Below are 15,747 nucleotides of genomic sequence, written 5' to 3' on the forward strand. Positions count from 1 at the left end.
GCACACAACACACACTCATGCATGTGCGAATATACCACACATAGTCAGTGATGTGCACATATACCACACAGCCAGTAAGGTTGAGAGCAACTGAGGAAGAAACTGATGTTGATCTCTGGCCTGTGCATATATGTGCACATGAATACAAATAAATTATACACACACATACGCACACACACACAAATGTTGGATGGATGGATGAACTGACAAAAAAAAAAAAGCTTGAAAATTCCTTGTCTAATTTAACCGTTACTAAGCAAAAACTAAAAGTTACTGTTTTACTTATTTTTATAAGTGAACATCTTGTATCCATTCCTCAATGGGACAAGCATATTCTACTAAACCTGCTTCATTAGTTTATACTTTATAGCTATACCTTTATAGCTAAAGTTGTTTTAAGTCCAATGGACATCTAAGACTTCACTGCCTGGTACAGTAGCCACTAGCCATGCCTAGCCATTTGAAACTGGTAAGATTTAAAGGCTGTTCCACAGTCATGTGGCCACACATCAGGGCTCAGAAGGCTCTATGGCTCCGAGGTCAGGCAGTGCCTACAGAACTTCGCATCCTCGTGGCAAGCTCTGCTGGACAGCTCTGAAATGGGGCAAGAAAGGATGTTCAGAATGAGCCATGTTCTCTTAAACAGAGTTTTGTTCTCTCCACTTTCAACTCTGCTGTCCTACATCTTAGGAGCAAGATAAAAACCGGTGCAGCTATTTTAGATCTCATCAGTTGTGAAATACGTTAGTGTTTCCCTGCGGCCTTTGAATTGCCCGTAGTATTGTGGCTTTAAAGCACTCATGCACAGTGGACCCTGTCTCGTGTCTGAGCTTCCCCCTCCCCCTCTTCAAAGCCTGCGCTCATTCCCTTCTTCTAATGTCACCTTCCCCTTTCTGTCTTTAGGACCACCGTTCATTTCCCTTCTCTTGTCCTCCCTTTTCAGTTAGACACGCTCCCCTGACCAAAAAGGTAGGGGCAGCTTGAATACTCAGAGATGTGATTTTTTTTTTTTTTTTTTTTTTTTTTTTTTTTTGTCCAGTCCCGTAAATAACGGGCTCACAGGCTGAGGTCTCCCGAGAGTGACATGGGCCTGTTCTGCCACAGTTCCCACTCCCACACACCTCCAGTCTCTTGGCTTTTTTCCAGTCTTATAATTACCTGCAGAGTCTGAGGGGCTAGCACTGCTGACCTAGGGCTTTAAGGATGTGGAAGTCTAAAAGAGATGAAAGACGCAGAATTCCTGCCTGGTCATTTGCAGCCTTCTGATAGGGCTTATTTCATCAATTCTGTTTAGAGTGCAGTTTCTAAATTTCTTTCTGTGTGAGCATATATTCTGAACCTGCCTGAGGCACACATTCACTGAAGATGCCATCAGAAACAATGGGCAGTCAGCAGTGAGCATACAAATGTCCCATTCTCCGTGCTCATTGGACTGCCGGGTGCTGACTAGAGATGGAGGCACCCAGGACACACCCACCTCGAGAGCACACTCTGTGGGAGGCCAAACTCCTAGAGAGACAACCTGTTCCCCTCAGGTGGCTCAGACAGCCGAGCCGTTGCCCCACAGACTGCATTTTATCTATATTTTTGTCAACCCTCTCTCAGTTGCGGTCCATTCTGCATTCCTATCTGTGCCCGCTGTCTGTAAGCTGGGTGACTCCTGCCTGTTTCTGCGTGACAGGCCCCTGCACTGCTCAGCTTCTTTCTGCTCAGGGGAACTCTCGAGCTGCTTCTTTTTTTGCTAAGGAAAGCTAAATCCTTTAGCCCCTGGCACAGTAACAGTGATCTGCACAACAGTAGAGGGAGTCTGGCTTGCCTGTGGCCACCAGCCATAAGAAATGGAGTCTGAGCCGGAAGATGGCTCTGTGAGTAGCAAGCTTGGCATGTAAGCATGTGCACCTGAGTTTGGATCCCTGGCACCCATGTGAACAGCTGAGCTATGCAGACAGAGAGGCAGATCCCTGGGGCTCACTGGCCAGCCAGACATGGCAGTGAGGCCTTGCCTCTAAACATCAGATAGATGACATCCAATACCATGTGTGCCTGTGTACACTCGCTCATGCTCTCTCTCTCTTTCTGTCTCACGCGCACACACACACACACACACACACACACGATTAGAATTCTCATTGGGGTGGACATAGTCAAAGCATGTGAATTTATGAAGCTCAATACTAGACAATGAATATACAACAATAAAAATTTAATTTGGGGGCTGGAGAGATGGTTCAGCGGTTAAGAGCACTGGCTGCTCTTCCAGACGTCCTGAGTTCAGTTCCCAGCGACCACATGGTGGCTCACAGCCATCTGTAATGAGATGTGGTGCCCTCTTCTGGCCTGCATGCAGAGCACTGTATATGTAGTAAATAAATACCTTTTTTTTTTTTTTTAACTTTTAATACTTTTTAAAAATTGGAATTCTAGGCCTGGTAGCATCATTTGCAGATAATGGGGCTTCCTTTCTTACCTTTGGGAGACCCTGAAATCATCCCAACAAAAATGTACCAGTCAGTTCCTATGCTCTGACCACACAAAGAAATACATTAAATATCAACGTTTTATTTCTTAAGTGAAGCTGGGCCCTCTAGTAACAGTGTGGACTCTGTCCCATCAGGCATCCGGCTTGGGTCCCTTGGAACTTGTGTTATTTCCCTTGAATCTGCTTCCAGTGCTGAGCTTCCAGCTTTGCCGTGTGCCTCTGCTAAAGGAAAGGCAAAAGAGAATTCTAGCTGTTGTCGTGAAGCTCCTGGGAACTTGGATGTCACCCTTGCACCGTACAGAAGAGGAATGTGGAGGCAACAGTTTTGTGTTCCTCTCTTGCTCACTTGCTCTCTCTTTGTAAGCTAGGGTTTGAGCCCAAGGCCTTGTACTGACCAAGCCACAACTCCAGGCCCTAAAGGCACATTAACTGTCAATAGGAAGTCCCCCTTCGTGTCAGGCTTGGGCACGGTGACTCACCTGTGAAAATTGAAAGGCTGGCACAAGAGAATGGCCTCAGGCTTGAGGCCAGCCTGGGCTACATAGTAAGTTGTAGGTCACCTTGAGCTACAAAGTGAGACTCTGTCTCAACAAAATAGGAATCCCTCCCTATTCTTGGTGTGACTTTGTGATTTTTGTGTGTTGGAACTTTTTTTATTTAATTGTATTTATTTGTATGAGCATTTTCTGTGCATGTGTATATGTGTACCACATTCATGCCTTGTACCCACAAAGGTCAGAAGAAGCCATTGGATCCCCTGGAACTAGAATTACAAATAATTATGAGCCTCTATGTTGGTGCTGGGAACCAAACCTAGAGTCTCTGGAGCCATCTCTCCAGCCCCCTGTTGGGATTTCTTCTGCACTGTTCATATCTCAATAACTAGCTAGTTATAATGTGTGGCCAGCCTGGGCTACATAAAACTCTGTGTCAAAAATAGGCAGGTAGGAGGCTGGAGAGATGGCTCAACAGTCTTCCGGAGAGCCCGGGAAAGTTCAGGATCGCAGCACGCACTCCAAGCTTTACCCTCAGAACGAATGTCCAGCTGTGTCTCCAGACTGCACCAAGAGGACAGAAGTCACTTAGCATTTGTGAAGGTGCCAGAGGTTCAGGCTATTTCACATCTTCCAGAGTTAGACACTGCACTCTGCTTGATAAGCCTACACCCCTACACCAATTACTTGGCACCAGACCCTAGAAACCACGAACAACCTATCCACTTCTGTTTCCAGACTCATGAGTTCCAGGCAGGCCCATCATACCAGTGCCTGTGGAGCCCCAGCTAACCCAAAGGAGGTTAATGGGTTACAGCCTGAAGTTTTGCTAATCTTCCTGCTTGTTTCTCTTCCTCCAGGGGGCAGCTTCATCAGCAGTGCTGTGAAAAGTGGACTCTGGTTAATGATGAGACCCAGGCTAAGATGGCCCGGATGGCTGCTGCAGCAGCGTGGGGTTTAGGTGAGGCTTTCCCCATGGGCACCCGGCCAAGCTGGGGACTCCTTCAGAAAAGGAGCTGCAGTGATGCAGGGGGTTAACAGTCTGTGGGAAAGTGGAAACCAATGTACTTCTGTCCTCCGTCTGTCTGTGATTTTGACAAACTCCTTAGACATGAGTAAAGATGGATCTTTGTGGGAAAGCCAAGGAAGACAGTAACTACATTGGAATCTCATCTGAAATTGAGATGTGTTCAAGACATTATCCCTTCCTGTTCAAGGACTCAGGCCCATGTTAGACACCAGTGGCATGGGCCGGCTGTGCCAGGCTGTGCCTTGTGCTTCTGACTGACCTGCTGTAAATCAGGGCTCCCACTGTTCCTCTCTGTGCAATATGCTGGGGAACCTCCCAGAACTCAGGGGAACATGTCACTCGCGTTTATTGTAAAGAATACAGGTTAGCAGGTACATAGTGGTTCCTTACAGCAATGTGGGTTGGGCTGGTCACGTGGAAGAGCAGGCATGACTCAAGGAAGGCCACAAACCCAAAAGTCACCCTAGCTGGGTGACAGCTCATGAAAAAGCTGGAACCTTGAAGCTCACTGCACAACTCGCAGACAACCAAACAGGCTGGAGAGTGTCTCTCCCGGCAGCTCAGCTGGTCTGAGTGTGGAGGGAGGGCCAGTGCATGTGATCAGCTTCAGGAACTTCCTGGCACATGTGAGTTTGTTTATTTAGGTTCAGAGCTTCCCAGCAGCAGGGAACACCACCCAGTCCCAGAACTTCTGAGTCCTAACTTCCTGAGCATCCCTCAGAGGGAACCTTTTACCTCAGAGGAAATTGCTGTAGTACAACAGCATGTGGGTGCGTTCAGCGCTGTGCCCTGTTCAAAAACAGTCTTGCCCCACAGGAAGCCCCAGGATTTTAGGAGCTCTGTGACAGGAAACAGATGAGTAAACAGATTTCTTTATACCAAGGTGGAATTTGGCTTTTAGACAAAGCGCTGCTTTATTTGTCTGTTATAAGTAGTATGTAGTAGTCACACATACCCAGGCTGGCATCTGGCTCTTGACCTTCGGCTTTCCCTTCTGTGTGCACTGTAGTCCGTTTTCACCTCAGGATCCGTGTGCTGTCAGAGCACCACCTGTCTTCCCTGTGTCTCAGATAGGAGGGAAGGGGAAGCGCGTACCCCGTTTATCCCTTAATGTTTATGTAGGCCTTTCCCCACATATGTACGGCTGAATAGCGTAATGACATCCCATGTGCCCACTGCCTTCTCCAACAGTCAGAAACATTCTAACCATCTTGTTTTATCTGTTCTCACCCCCTGACGCTCAATAACCTCTCTGCTGCTCCCAGAGTGTTATGAAGGTGTTTTATTTTTTTAGATAGAGTTTTACTATGTGGCCCTGGCTGTCCTGGAACTCACCGCCTGCCTCTGCCTCCCCAGTATTGGAATTAAAGATGTGTGCCACCATGTATAGTCCAGATATGTAGATATGTGGTACAAAGCCCTAGGTAAGGTGTGGCTATTCTTTTTTCTATGTGTTTGTTTTATTTTGAAGTGTGTGTGCGCGCTTATAGCTTATAGGCATGTGAATGCAGGCTCCAGTGGTTCACGTCCTCCTAGAACTGGAGTTACAGGTGGTTGTAAGACACCCAGTGTAGGTTCTGGGAACCAAACTCTGGTCCTCTGCAAGAGCAGTGCAAACTCTTAACCACTGAGCTATCCCTCCGGCCCCCAGCTTGGCTTTCTTGATGGGAGGGGAGAGGATAGTCAGGATGTGGCATGTACAGACTTTTCCTGTGAGTCCCATCCCAGTCACAGTGCTCCTGTGTGCTTTGCTGCTGTAAGCTCTGGGCTGCATCCAGAACATCTTTTAAAAACAAATTGCTTCCTGAGGAGTCATCTCTTGCTGTCTGCTTTTGCCCAGAGGCATTGGTAATGGATGAACCAATGGTTGGGAGTGGAATGCTGGAAGATGCCCTGTAAAAACAACAGCCCAGCAGTCTGCACCTAATGAGGCCAGTCTCTTTCTGCAGTTGGTGTTGGCAGGGTTGACACTTGTGATGCCTGCCCAGCCCACCAGGGGAAAGTGCATAGCTCTTCCCTTCTCTAACATGACACAAGAGGTCACTGCACAGTGACCCAGCCGCCGCCTCCCTCCTGAAGCCACGATACTGTCGCAGTGAAGGGGCAAACAATTTGTCAAAGCCTGTCCTCTGATTGTATGATGGCCATTTTCAGTTGTTTAGAGGAAAATGTAATTTCCCAGTGTTCCATTGAGCTGTGAGGTACTCACATACAGGGAAGAATGTAATTTTATCTTACCTGGAGAAGCTGGAAGGAGTCCTGGGTTAACGAGGGCCAGCACTAAGCCCATCTGATGGGGTGGCTTCGCACTTAGACCCTGTTCTTGTCTTTTCCCAAACTGCCGGGGCATCAGCAGAGTCTCTTGCTTAGAAGACAGACCTGGTTTGTTTGTTTTTTTTTTTTTTTAAGGGCAACCGGCACAATAAATTGTAGGGCTCAGCGGGTGCATTGGGCTCAAGTCCTGTTAACTTGTGTGTACGTCAAACTAAGTGAAAGGACCAATGACAGGACTCTTAACTGGGCCAGCTGGTCTCCGTGACGCTTTGTTGTGCCTGTGTCCCTAGGTCAGTGGGACAGCATGGAAGAGTACACTTGTATGATCCCTCGGGATACCCACGACGGAGCATTTTACAGAGCTGTGTTGGCGTTACATCAGGATCTCTTCTCCTTGGCCCAACAGGTAAGAAAATGCGTATCCAGACCAGCCAGCGAAGGAAATGTTTGTGTGTGTGGCTTCTTGGTTCCTGAGCACATGTCTCTTTGTTAGTAAGCTATTGGACTTCAGCTGTGTCCAAGTCCATTGGCATGAAAGCTGAAGTTGCATGATGTTCCTGGGTCGAGGGGCAGTTTTTGGATTGTAGCTGCTTGGGCAGGAGTTCTTTGGGTCATTGTTGACCCTTTAAACACCTTGCCCACGTTCCCGTTCTAGTGAAAGGGGCTGTGAGTTCCACCAGAGGAGGGTCTGGAGAGCCAGTGATCTCCACCATGCTGGAGAAAACAGCCTCCTGGCCATGCAGAGTGCACACTCTTCTAACTTGTAGGATACATAACGAGGTGGCTGCGTCCACCTTGTCAGACACCAGACTGCTCAGTAAATGATCGGAGAACTTCAGAGATGCCAACGTAGTAATTAGCCTTAAACATTCCGAGGGGAGTAAAAAAAAACCTCCACAAGAGGGCGTTTAATTGATAGCACAAGGAAGGTTCGGAATGCTATCTATGCTGGAGGATCCCAGCCCTCGGTCTTCTGGATCAGTAACAAAGGTGCCCATCTCCATAAAGGGCATTGCAGGGGCACTCTTTCGTGAGGATAGGAGCAGCTTGGAAACGAGGTGATGCCCAGCTTGAAGCCACTGACAAGTCCAGTCTATTTTCACAGCATACCTATCAAGGAAAGTACAAAGAAGACAGGTCCCCAAGGACATCCCCTTCCCATGCAAGAATGCTGGTTCTGTCCCTTAGCACATGTTCCCTCCTCCTTGCCACCAAGCTCGGGAGGGCTACCTGTGCCTCTGTTCGTGGGTTCTGTGTGCTGCCGTCTTTGGTGAGATGCTGGATAGTGCCCCTCCCTGGCCATCCAGACTAAGGAGAATTCTGTCCTACTGGAACGGAAGTGAGACAAATAACTTCCGTGAAGCCCAAGTGCAGAGCCCCAGCCTAGAGCTCCCTTGTTTCTCTCCTAGTGCATTGACAAGGCCAGGGACCTGCTGGATGCTGAGCTGACGGCCATGGCAGGAGAGAGCTACAGCCGAGCCTACGGGGTGAGTATTGAGCAGTCTGCCAGCATCTATAGCTTTAATGACACTGTAGAGAGCTGTAAGGGCACAGCGGGCTGCTGGGAACTCTCTGTTTCTGGGGTTAGCAGATACCCTGATACCAGAAGGAATAGCTCAGGTTCACCCAGCTTGGTGGTTGTGCGGTAATTAGGTTGGAATGTGATCTGCTTCCATCAGGCCATGGTTTCTTGCCACATGCTGTCCGAGCTGGAGGAGGTTATCCAGTACAAACTTGTCCCTGAGCGACGGGAGATCATCCGACAGATCTGGTGGGAGAGACTGCAGGTAAGCTACAGCCAGCCCCAGCTCCCGCCTCACCCTGCCCAGGGCCTGCATGAACGCTTGCATCCCCACGCTCTTTTCTGCTCTCCTACCACGTTTACTGAGCAGAACCTTCAGAGGCTTCTCAATCTCACCTCAGCCGTGGCTGTGAGCGAATGACCAATGGGAGAAAGTGTGTTTAAGCAAGTGACACTTAGGCTCACCATTTGGAAATTATAAACTCAGAGTTGTTGGTTCTCTTTGCTCCGCTTGAGTCCTCCACACAGTCACCTGGGGAGCCACTCTTTGCCACTTAATTTAGCGCATGTGGATGTGCTAAATCCACACCCAGGGTGCTCTGAGACAGAGACCTCTGCTTGTGACAGCTCTTCAGTCAGACTCATCCTAACCCTTGTATTCAGACTTCCCAAGGCTTCCGCCAACATTTTAGCGCGGCATTCTGATCATGGCAGTGTGAGGAAGGAGCCGTCACCACCTCTAAGAGCGTCTCAAGTGCCCTGAACGAGCACGCACGCGCGCACATGCACACGCACACGCACACCTGAGCACACGCTGCTCACAAACCACACAAGTATAAATGGAGTTTTTTGTCCAGACCACCTGGTCCCAAATAAGCACACAGAAGCTTATATGAATTATAAATTCTTGGCTGATAGCTAACTCTTTTTGGTTTTTCAAGTCAGGGTTTCTCTGTAGCTTTGGAGCCTGTCCTAGAACTCACTCTGTAGACCAAGCTAGCCGCATACTCACAGAGATCCTCCTGCCTCTGCCTCATGAGTGCTGGGATTAAAGGTGTGCACCACTGCCGCCCAGCTACTAGCTAACTCTTACATTTAAATTAATCCATATTTCTGTTTATGCTTTGCCATGTGGCAGTCCCTTTATTAGCATGGCACGCTCATCTCTGGCTTCCTCTGTATCTGGCTCATGACTCCTGACTCCCTTCTCTCTCCCATCATTCTTGGTTCGTCACCCCACCCATACTTCCTGCCTGGCTACTGGCCAAACAGCATTTTATTAAACTAGTTCGAGTGACAAATCTTCACAGTGTACAAGAGGATTATTCCATAACATTTTCCTCTAATTAAAAAGGAAGGGTTTAACTTTAGCATAGTAAGATTATATACAACAAAAACAGTTATCAAGTAAGAATTACAGTTACAATAGCCAGTCTATTTGTATTTGGCAAAATTAGAGGAAATATTCTTATTATCTATCTTATCTTATGAGTTCAAAGTTTTGTACCTAATTTGTCTTTTGTCATAGCTAATGAAAACTACAACTGTAACTATTTACTCTTCAACTCCATCAAAAACCCCCAGAAGGGTGAAATGTTACTTGCCAGAGCACAAACGAAATAGTATGCAGCACCACATGTATGCACACACGGGTGCGCATACACACTGCTCTGACAACCAGTGGCCTCTCTGTTGTCACGATCACTCCCTTCAGTTATAAGATATTTCTCTTGGCTACATCCATCCCTGATTCCCCCTTCTCTCTCCACACCAGTCAAGGTTTACGCCTCTGGATTTTTGGTAGGCTGTGACAAACTCTTTGACTCCAGGCAGCATTCCTGTCTCGGAAGCAAGCAGCAGGGGACATTCCACTGGATAGGAAAGAGCACTGGGCGCAGTCGTCCGTGGCTCTGGAATGAGCACATACAGTTCCTCCGCATGTTTTATTAGTAATTATAAAATGCCCGGTGAATGTTTGGATGGAAAGTTGTCTCCTGGGCACCAGAAAGAGTCCCACAAGGGCAGCCCTTCCCACTTGGCTTGTACACACCTGGTGTTTTAAGTGCCTGTAATAGGGTGTGGGACTTCCAAATCAGGGAGCTGATGGCCTTCAGACATTCCGACACAAGGAACTTAGAAACAGGTTGTCAGGGGCTCGATGGACCGGGCTGGCAGCAGAGGCTCATGCTGACCTCACTGAGTGCAGGGCACTGCTGTCGCCTCCCGAATCCTGTCTTCAGACAGCAGATGCTTTGTGGCCTAAAGGGAGCCAAATGACTACAGCGTGTGATAGAAGCTAGCTGTTGGTAAGAAGTAATCAAAACAGTCACTCAGTGTACTCTTTCCTGGTTTTGAACTTCCCAAATCATTGTTGTCCGCCTCGTGGGCCAGGAGGCTGTTAACCTCGAGCTGGAAATAGCGTTGCCCTGCTGGAAACTTGGCTCTGGGATGCAGCGTGCAGTCAAAACACTCAGTGAGCTGCCAGAGCTGGAAACCTGCCATGTTTTTGGTCAAGTCATTTCAGATCCTTAAAACCACTGTTTGCCAATTGAAGGGGTCAGCCTTAGCTCCCTGTCTTTTTGCCTCCAGTTCCCAGGTCAGGCCCAGTGTGTACCCTTCTTCTGTTAGGCACAGAAGTCAGAGATCACTGTCACTGGGTTGGGGTTTGTGAAATTCACACGTGATGGTAGATCTCAGGGACACATACATCTTCCTCCTGAGTGTGACTTTTCACCGGCAAGAGTAGGAAAGTTCACTTAATGCCTAGCAGTCATTTGATAGAAAATCATTTGTAGGCTGGGATGATGGCTTAGTGCTTGCTGCCAAGCCTGGTGTCCTGGGACCTACATGGTAGAAGGAGAAAACTGACTCCTTGAAGCTGTCCCCTGACTTCCACATGTACACACCAAAGCGGGCACGCACACTAAGCTGGAAACTAAATCAGCTTAGCCCCTGTGGTGATGATTCAGTTGCTGGGTTTCCTTCTATTATAAAGAATGCACATGGGAATAAATTATTCAGCTCCTTCCTTTCTTACGTTTTTGCCTCTTTTGGTTTGAGGGGACATTGGTAGCTTATTTTATGAATATGAGTGTTCTGTCTGCATGTATGTCTATGTACCATGTATGTGCTAGCTCCTGTGGGGGCCAGAAGAGGGTGTCAGGTCCCCTGGAACTGGATTGTAGACTGTTGTGAGAGATGTGTGGGTGCTGGGAACTGAACCTAGGTCCTCTAAAGAGCAGCCCGACTCTTAACCACTGAACCATCTTCCCAGTCCGCTTATTTGATTTTTGAGACAGGGTCTTACCATTTAGCTCTAGCCAGCCTGAAACTTGCTATGTAGACCAGTCTCAAACTGCCTCTGCCTCTGCCTCTGCCTCCTGAGAGCCGGGGTTAGAGGCGTGTGCCACCAAGGCCATAGCTACTTCCTTTACATGTAGGGTTTTTTTTTAATGATATTTTTTATTTAAATTTGAAACAAGCTTGTTTTACATGTTAATCCCAGTTCCCTTACCCTCCCTTCCTCCCCGTCCCTCCCCCACCAACCTCCCATCCCCTTTCTACTCCCCAGAGAAGGTGAGGCCTTCCATGGGGGATCTTCAAAGACTGTCATATCATTTGGGGCAGGACCTAGGCCCTCCCCTATGTGTCCAGGCTGAGGGAGTATCCCTCCATGTGGAATGGGCTCCCAAAGTCCATTCATATACTAGGGACAAATACTGACCCACTACCAGAGGCCCCATAGACTGCCCAGTCCTCCTCACTAACTAACACCCACGTTCAGGGGGTCTGGATCAGTCCTCTGCTGGTTTCCCAGCTATTTATATATAATTTTTGATTGGACCCAATAAAAATGAGGAGAGAATCCAAGATAACCAATGAGATTACACCAAGGAACTATAGCAATAGAGTAAAGCCTAAGCGTTACTCGCTTTAGAAATAGAACTAGTCTCAACTAATCAACAGCATCATTTGAAAATTTAATTATTTCAATATCACGTATACTTAGTCTTCCAAATTTTGAATGATACATTTTAAGTTTAATTTTTGATCAGTGATTGTCACCTTTAAAACAAAATATCTAGAATACATATGGCTGGAGAGATGGCCCAATAGCCCAACATTGGCTGCTCTTTTAGAGAAGACGAGTTTGGTTCTAAGCACCCATGTGGCAGCTCACAACTGTCTGAAACTCAGTTTTAGAGAACCCAGTGTCCTCTTCTGTGTACCACAGATGCACACATGAAACCATAACAGCCATACACATAAAATAAAAATTTAAAAAGGAGTGAACAAGCCCATCATGGTGGCACATTCTTTTCATTCCAGCATCTAGAGGGTAGACAGGCAGATCTTTGTGAGTTTGAGGCCAGCCTGGTCAACATAGTAAGACCCTGACTCAAAAAGAAGGGGCAAGTGAAACAGAACACTGGCTCTGAATTCAGTCCTCAGGAGCTGGGGGCGGTTTAGTTGGTAAACAGTCACGAAGACTGGAGTTTCATGATCCACAGCACCCATGTGAAAAGCTAGGTGTGGTAGGATGCACCTGTAATCCCAGCATGGAGAGGCAGAAATGCGAGTGTCCAGGCATTGGAGCCAGCCTGTCAGGCTGAATCAGTGAGCTCAAGGTTCAGAGATAGACCCTGTGTTAGCAAATAAGGTGTAAGAAGCAGTGAAGATTGGTACCGAGTCAGTGACACACACACACACACACACACACACACACACACACACACAGGCTGAATCAGTGAGCTCAAGGTTCAGAGATAGACCCTGTGTTAGCAAATAAGGTGTAAGAAGCAGTGAAGATTGGTACCGAGTCAGTGACACACACACACACACACACACACACACACACACACACACACACACACACACACACACGCTCCCTCCTCTGACTGTTGACAAGTCCCTGGGAGCCAGTTCATCAGTTCATTCACAGTGAGCAGACATGGCTGTTGCTGTGTGGTTTCGGGTGGAGCAGGTCTAACCCTCATTTTTGGACAACACTCCAGGGCTGCCAGCGTATTGTGGAGGACTGGCAGAAAATCCTCATGGTCCGGTCCCTTGTGGTCAACCCTCATGAAGACATGAGAACCTGGCTCAAGTACGCAAGCCTGTGTGGCAAGAGCGGCAGGCTGGTGAGTAGCCCCCACCACGTGGATGGTGCCCTGCCCGGCTCTGTCTGTAACTCGCCCTCCTCTTGTTTTTAAGGCTCTGGCCCATAAAACCTTAGTGTTGCTCTTGGGAGTTGATCCATCTCGGCAACTTGACCATCCTCTGCCAACGGCTCACCCTCAGGTGACATATGCCTACATGAAGAACATGTGGAAGAGTGCCCGTAAGGTATGTCCCCGCCCTGCCCACCCACCTGCCCCCCCCCACAGAGGCCGTCCCGTGCGCCTCCTGACAGGAGGGGTCGGGCTCCCAGCATTGGGGGCTTCCTCCGGGTTCACAGCGTGTCAGTCAGGTAGAGACATGTACCTGTGGTCAAGCCAGAGCGTGTAGTCACAGTTGTACTTCTTAGGGTCTGAAGAGTGCTGCCCTGTGAGGGAAGGCCGACCGTTTGTTGAAGTCCTGTGTTCATGCGGTCACAGACGAGAGCTTTTACAGACAGCTGGGTTTCTTTCTCAGACTTCTGGTCTCCTTTCCTGTCATCGGTTTTGAGTGTGGGGAGAGGTGCTGTAGCAGGAGCTGGCAGTTCCCCTGAAGCCAGTGTAGAATTCCCCCTTGTGTGCAGACAAGTCCTCAGGAAATGCACAAGCTCTTGTTTTTTGTCTTGAAACAATTTATGGATGATCGTGGTAATTTACAAAACACAGGCTTCAGAGGCAAGATGATGATGCTTGGGTCTCTTGTCGACCTTACCAAAAGGAGAGGACTCAAGAGCCTCCTCCCCCTGCAGTCTGAGTCTGACAGTGTTTCCTAAGGTGGTTGTCTTGGGTGACTTTGAGCGGTACCCAGAATGTAACCAGATGTCTGTACTTTAACTGGGCTTTTCCTCCTCAGTAATGGCCAGATTATCCACAGCATATAGACTTTTCTAAATCATACAAATTCTGGTGAGATTCAAGATTTAGAACCCTACTTGAGGGGCTGGAGAGATGGCTCAGTGTTTAAGAGCACTGGCTTCTCTGCTCTTCTAGAGGACCTGGGTTCAATTCCCAGCACCTACATGTCAACTTACAACTGCCTGGAACTCTGGGATCCAACACCCACTCACAGATGTATATGCATGCAAAACATAAAATAAAAATAAATAATCTATAAAAAAGAAAGGAAGGAAAGAAAAGAAAGCTACTTGGGATGAAAGCAAGTGTCAGAGGGTCACAGCTCAGGGTCTGCCCCAGCAGAGCTCCCGTCTGGCACTGCAGCCTTCCTTTCCTGCCCTGTCACCAAGCTCATGTCTGCCTTTCTTTCCAAAGACACTAGCAGTACTGCCCTGGGAAGGCCTCAGATAGGCGTACACCTGTGTTCCTAGCTAGGACGCACAGCAGGATCTAGAGACAGGCTGTCCCCGCTGTGAAGACTCATTCCTGCCCCTCAGCCGCCCCATGTGGGACTGTAGAGCCAGCCAGAGCCCTGTCCCTGGCCTCATTCATGGCTCACCTGTCTGGTAAACTGTCATGTCGTTCAGGCTCTGGCTTAAATTAATGCTTGCTTGCTCTCTCTCTTCTCTCTCTCTCTAGTCTAGTTTTTGGTTTTCATGTTTATTTTTACTTTTTTAGTAATTAAATTTATTCTTAAATAATTTCACACATGCATACAATGTATAATGACCCAGTTCACCCCTCTCCTCCCCACAGATCTCTCTCGCATTCATCTGTTTGTCTTGTGACCTACTGAGTTTAGCCAGTGCAGTGTGCAACTGTGTGTTTAGAGATGTCGTGTGTGTGTGTGTGTGTGTGTGTGTGTGTGTGTGTGTCTGTGTGTTTGTGTGTGTGTGCGCACGCGCGCGTGCATGCATGTGTGCCTGTTCCCTCCTGACACACACAGGCTCAACAGTGGGTGCCCAACCGGAGACAGTGATCCCCTCTGCAGAAGCTGTCAACAGCCAGTATTTCCAAACTGAAGGAAGGGCCCAGTGAGCCCCTTCCCACAGCTCACTGTTGATAGGGCCAGTCTTGCCCGTGCGGGCAGTCACAGGTGTAAGCTGATCACCAGTGTTTATACCGAATCCAAAGGGTGTCTGTCATCCATAGCCCTCCACCCTGTGTTCTTGCTCTCGCACACTTACACACGCTCGTCTTCCATTGTGCACTGAGCCTTAGGGGTACAGGTGTAGAGGTGAGGTGTAAATACCGCATTTAGGGGACCCCATCCCCGGCACTCACTTTCAGCATCTTAGGAAGCTGTGAGTCTCTGCCTTTGCTTCCATTCACCTCTGGAGAGGTTTCTGTGATTAAGGCTGAGAGCAATGTTTGTCTGTGGCTGTCAGCACAGATACTTAGAAGGCAGTTTGATTGCTGTGTCTGTTTTGCCCAAGGGACAAGGACAAATGCCATGATTTTGTCTCTCCCTCTCTCTCTTTCTTGAGACAATTTCTCTGTGTAGCCCTAGCTGTCCTGGCACTCACTCTGTAGACGAAGCTGGCCTCAAACTCACAGAGATCTGCCTGGCTCTGCCTCACAAGTGCTGGGATTAAAGGCGTGTGCCACCAATGCCCAGTTGCCATGTTTGTTTTTTTTTTACTTTTATTTAACATCGTGTGTGTGTGTGTGTGTGTGTGTGTGTGTGTGTGTGTGTGTGTACATGTCCCAGACACATTACAGTACATCTCTGGGGACTGCAGAGGAATTTCAAGTATTTTTATGAGCTACAGAACACTCCCACTCTAGGCTTAGCTATTTAATGAAGACTTTTTCCTGGGTGAACTACCTCCGTGGGTTCCATTTGTTTGGACTGTAGAGTAGGAAGCTGGGATTATAGCAATTAGTGAGTTCCAGGA

At 48.1% G+C, this 15,747-nt stretch overlaps 1 protein-coding gene across 1 annotated transcript in view; it reads left to right on the forward strand.

Annotated features, from left to right (window-relative positions):
• The window catches only part of Mtor (mechanistic target of rapamycin kinase), a 105,826-nt gene that overhangs the window by 63,993 nt on the left and 26,086 nt on the right, over nt 1-15,747 (forward strand). The window contains exons 31-36 of the mRNA XM_051173945.1: nt 3,834-3,934; nt 6,568-6,683; nt 7,687-7,764; nt 7,957-8,064; nt 12,815-12,940; nt 13,014-13,145. Coding sequence (XP_051029902.1) covers nt 3,834-3,934; nt 6,568-6,683; nt 7,687-7,764; nt 7,957-8,064; nt 12,815-12,940; nt 13,014-13,145 — 661 coding nt within the window. The remainder of the gene's footprint in view (nt 1-3,833; nt 3,935-6,567; nt 6,684-7,686; nt 7,765-7,956; nt 8,065-12,814; nt 12,941-13,013; nt 13,146-15,747) is intronic.

This window comes from Phodopus roborovskii, unplaced genomic scaffold, assembly GCF_943737965.1.
Source record: "Phodopus roborovskii unplaced genomic scaffold, PHOROB, whole genome shotgun sequence".
Taxonomy (NCBI): domain Eukaryota; kingdom Metazoa; phylum Chordata; class Mammalia; order Rodentia; family Cricetidae; genus Phodopus; species Phodopus roborovskii.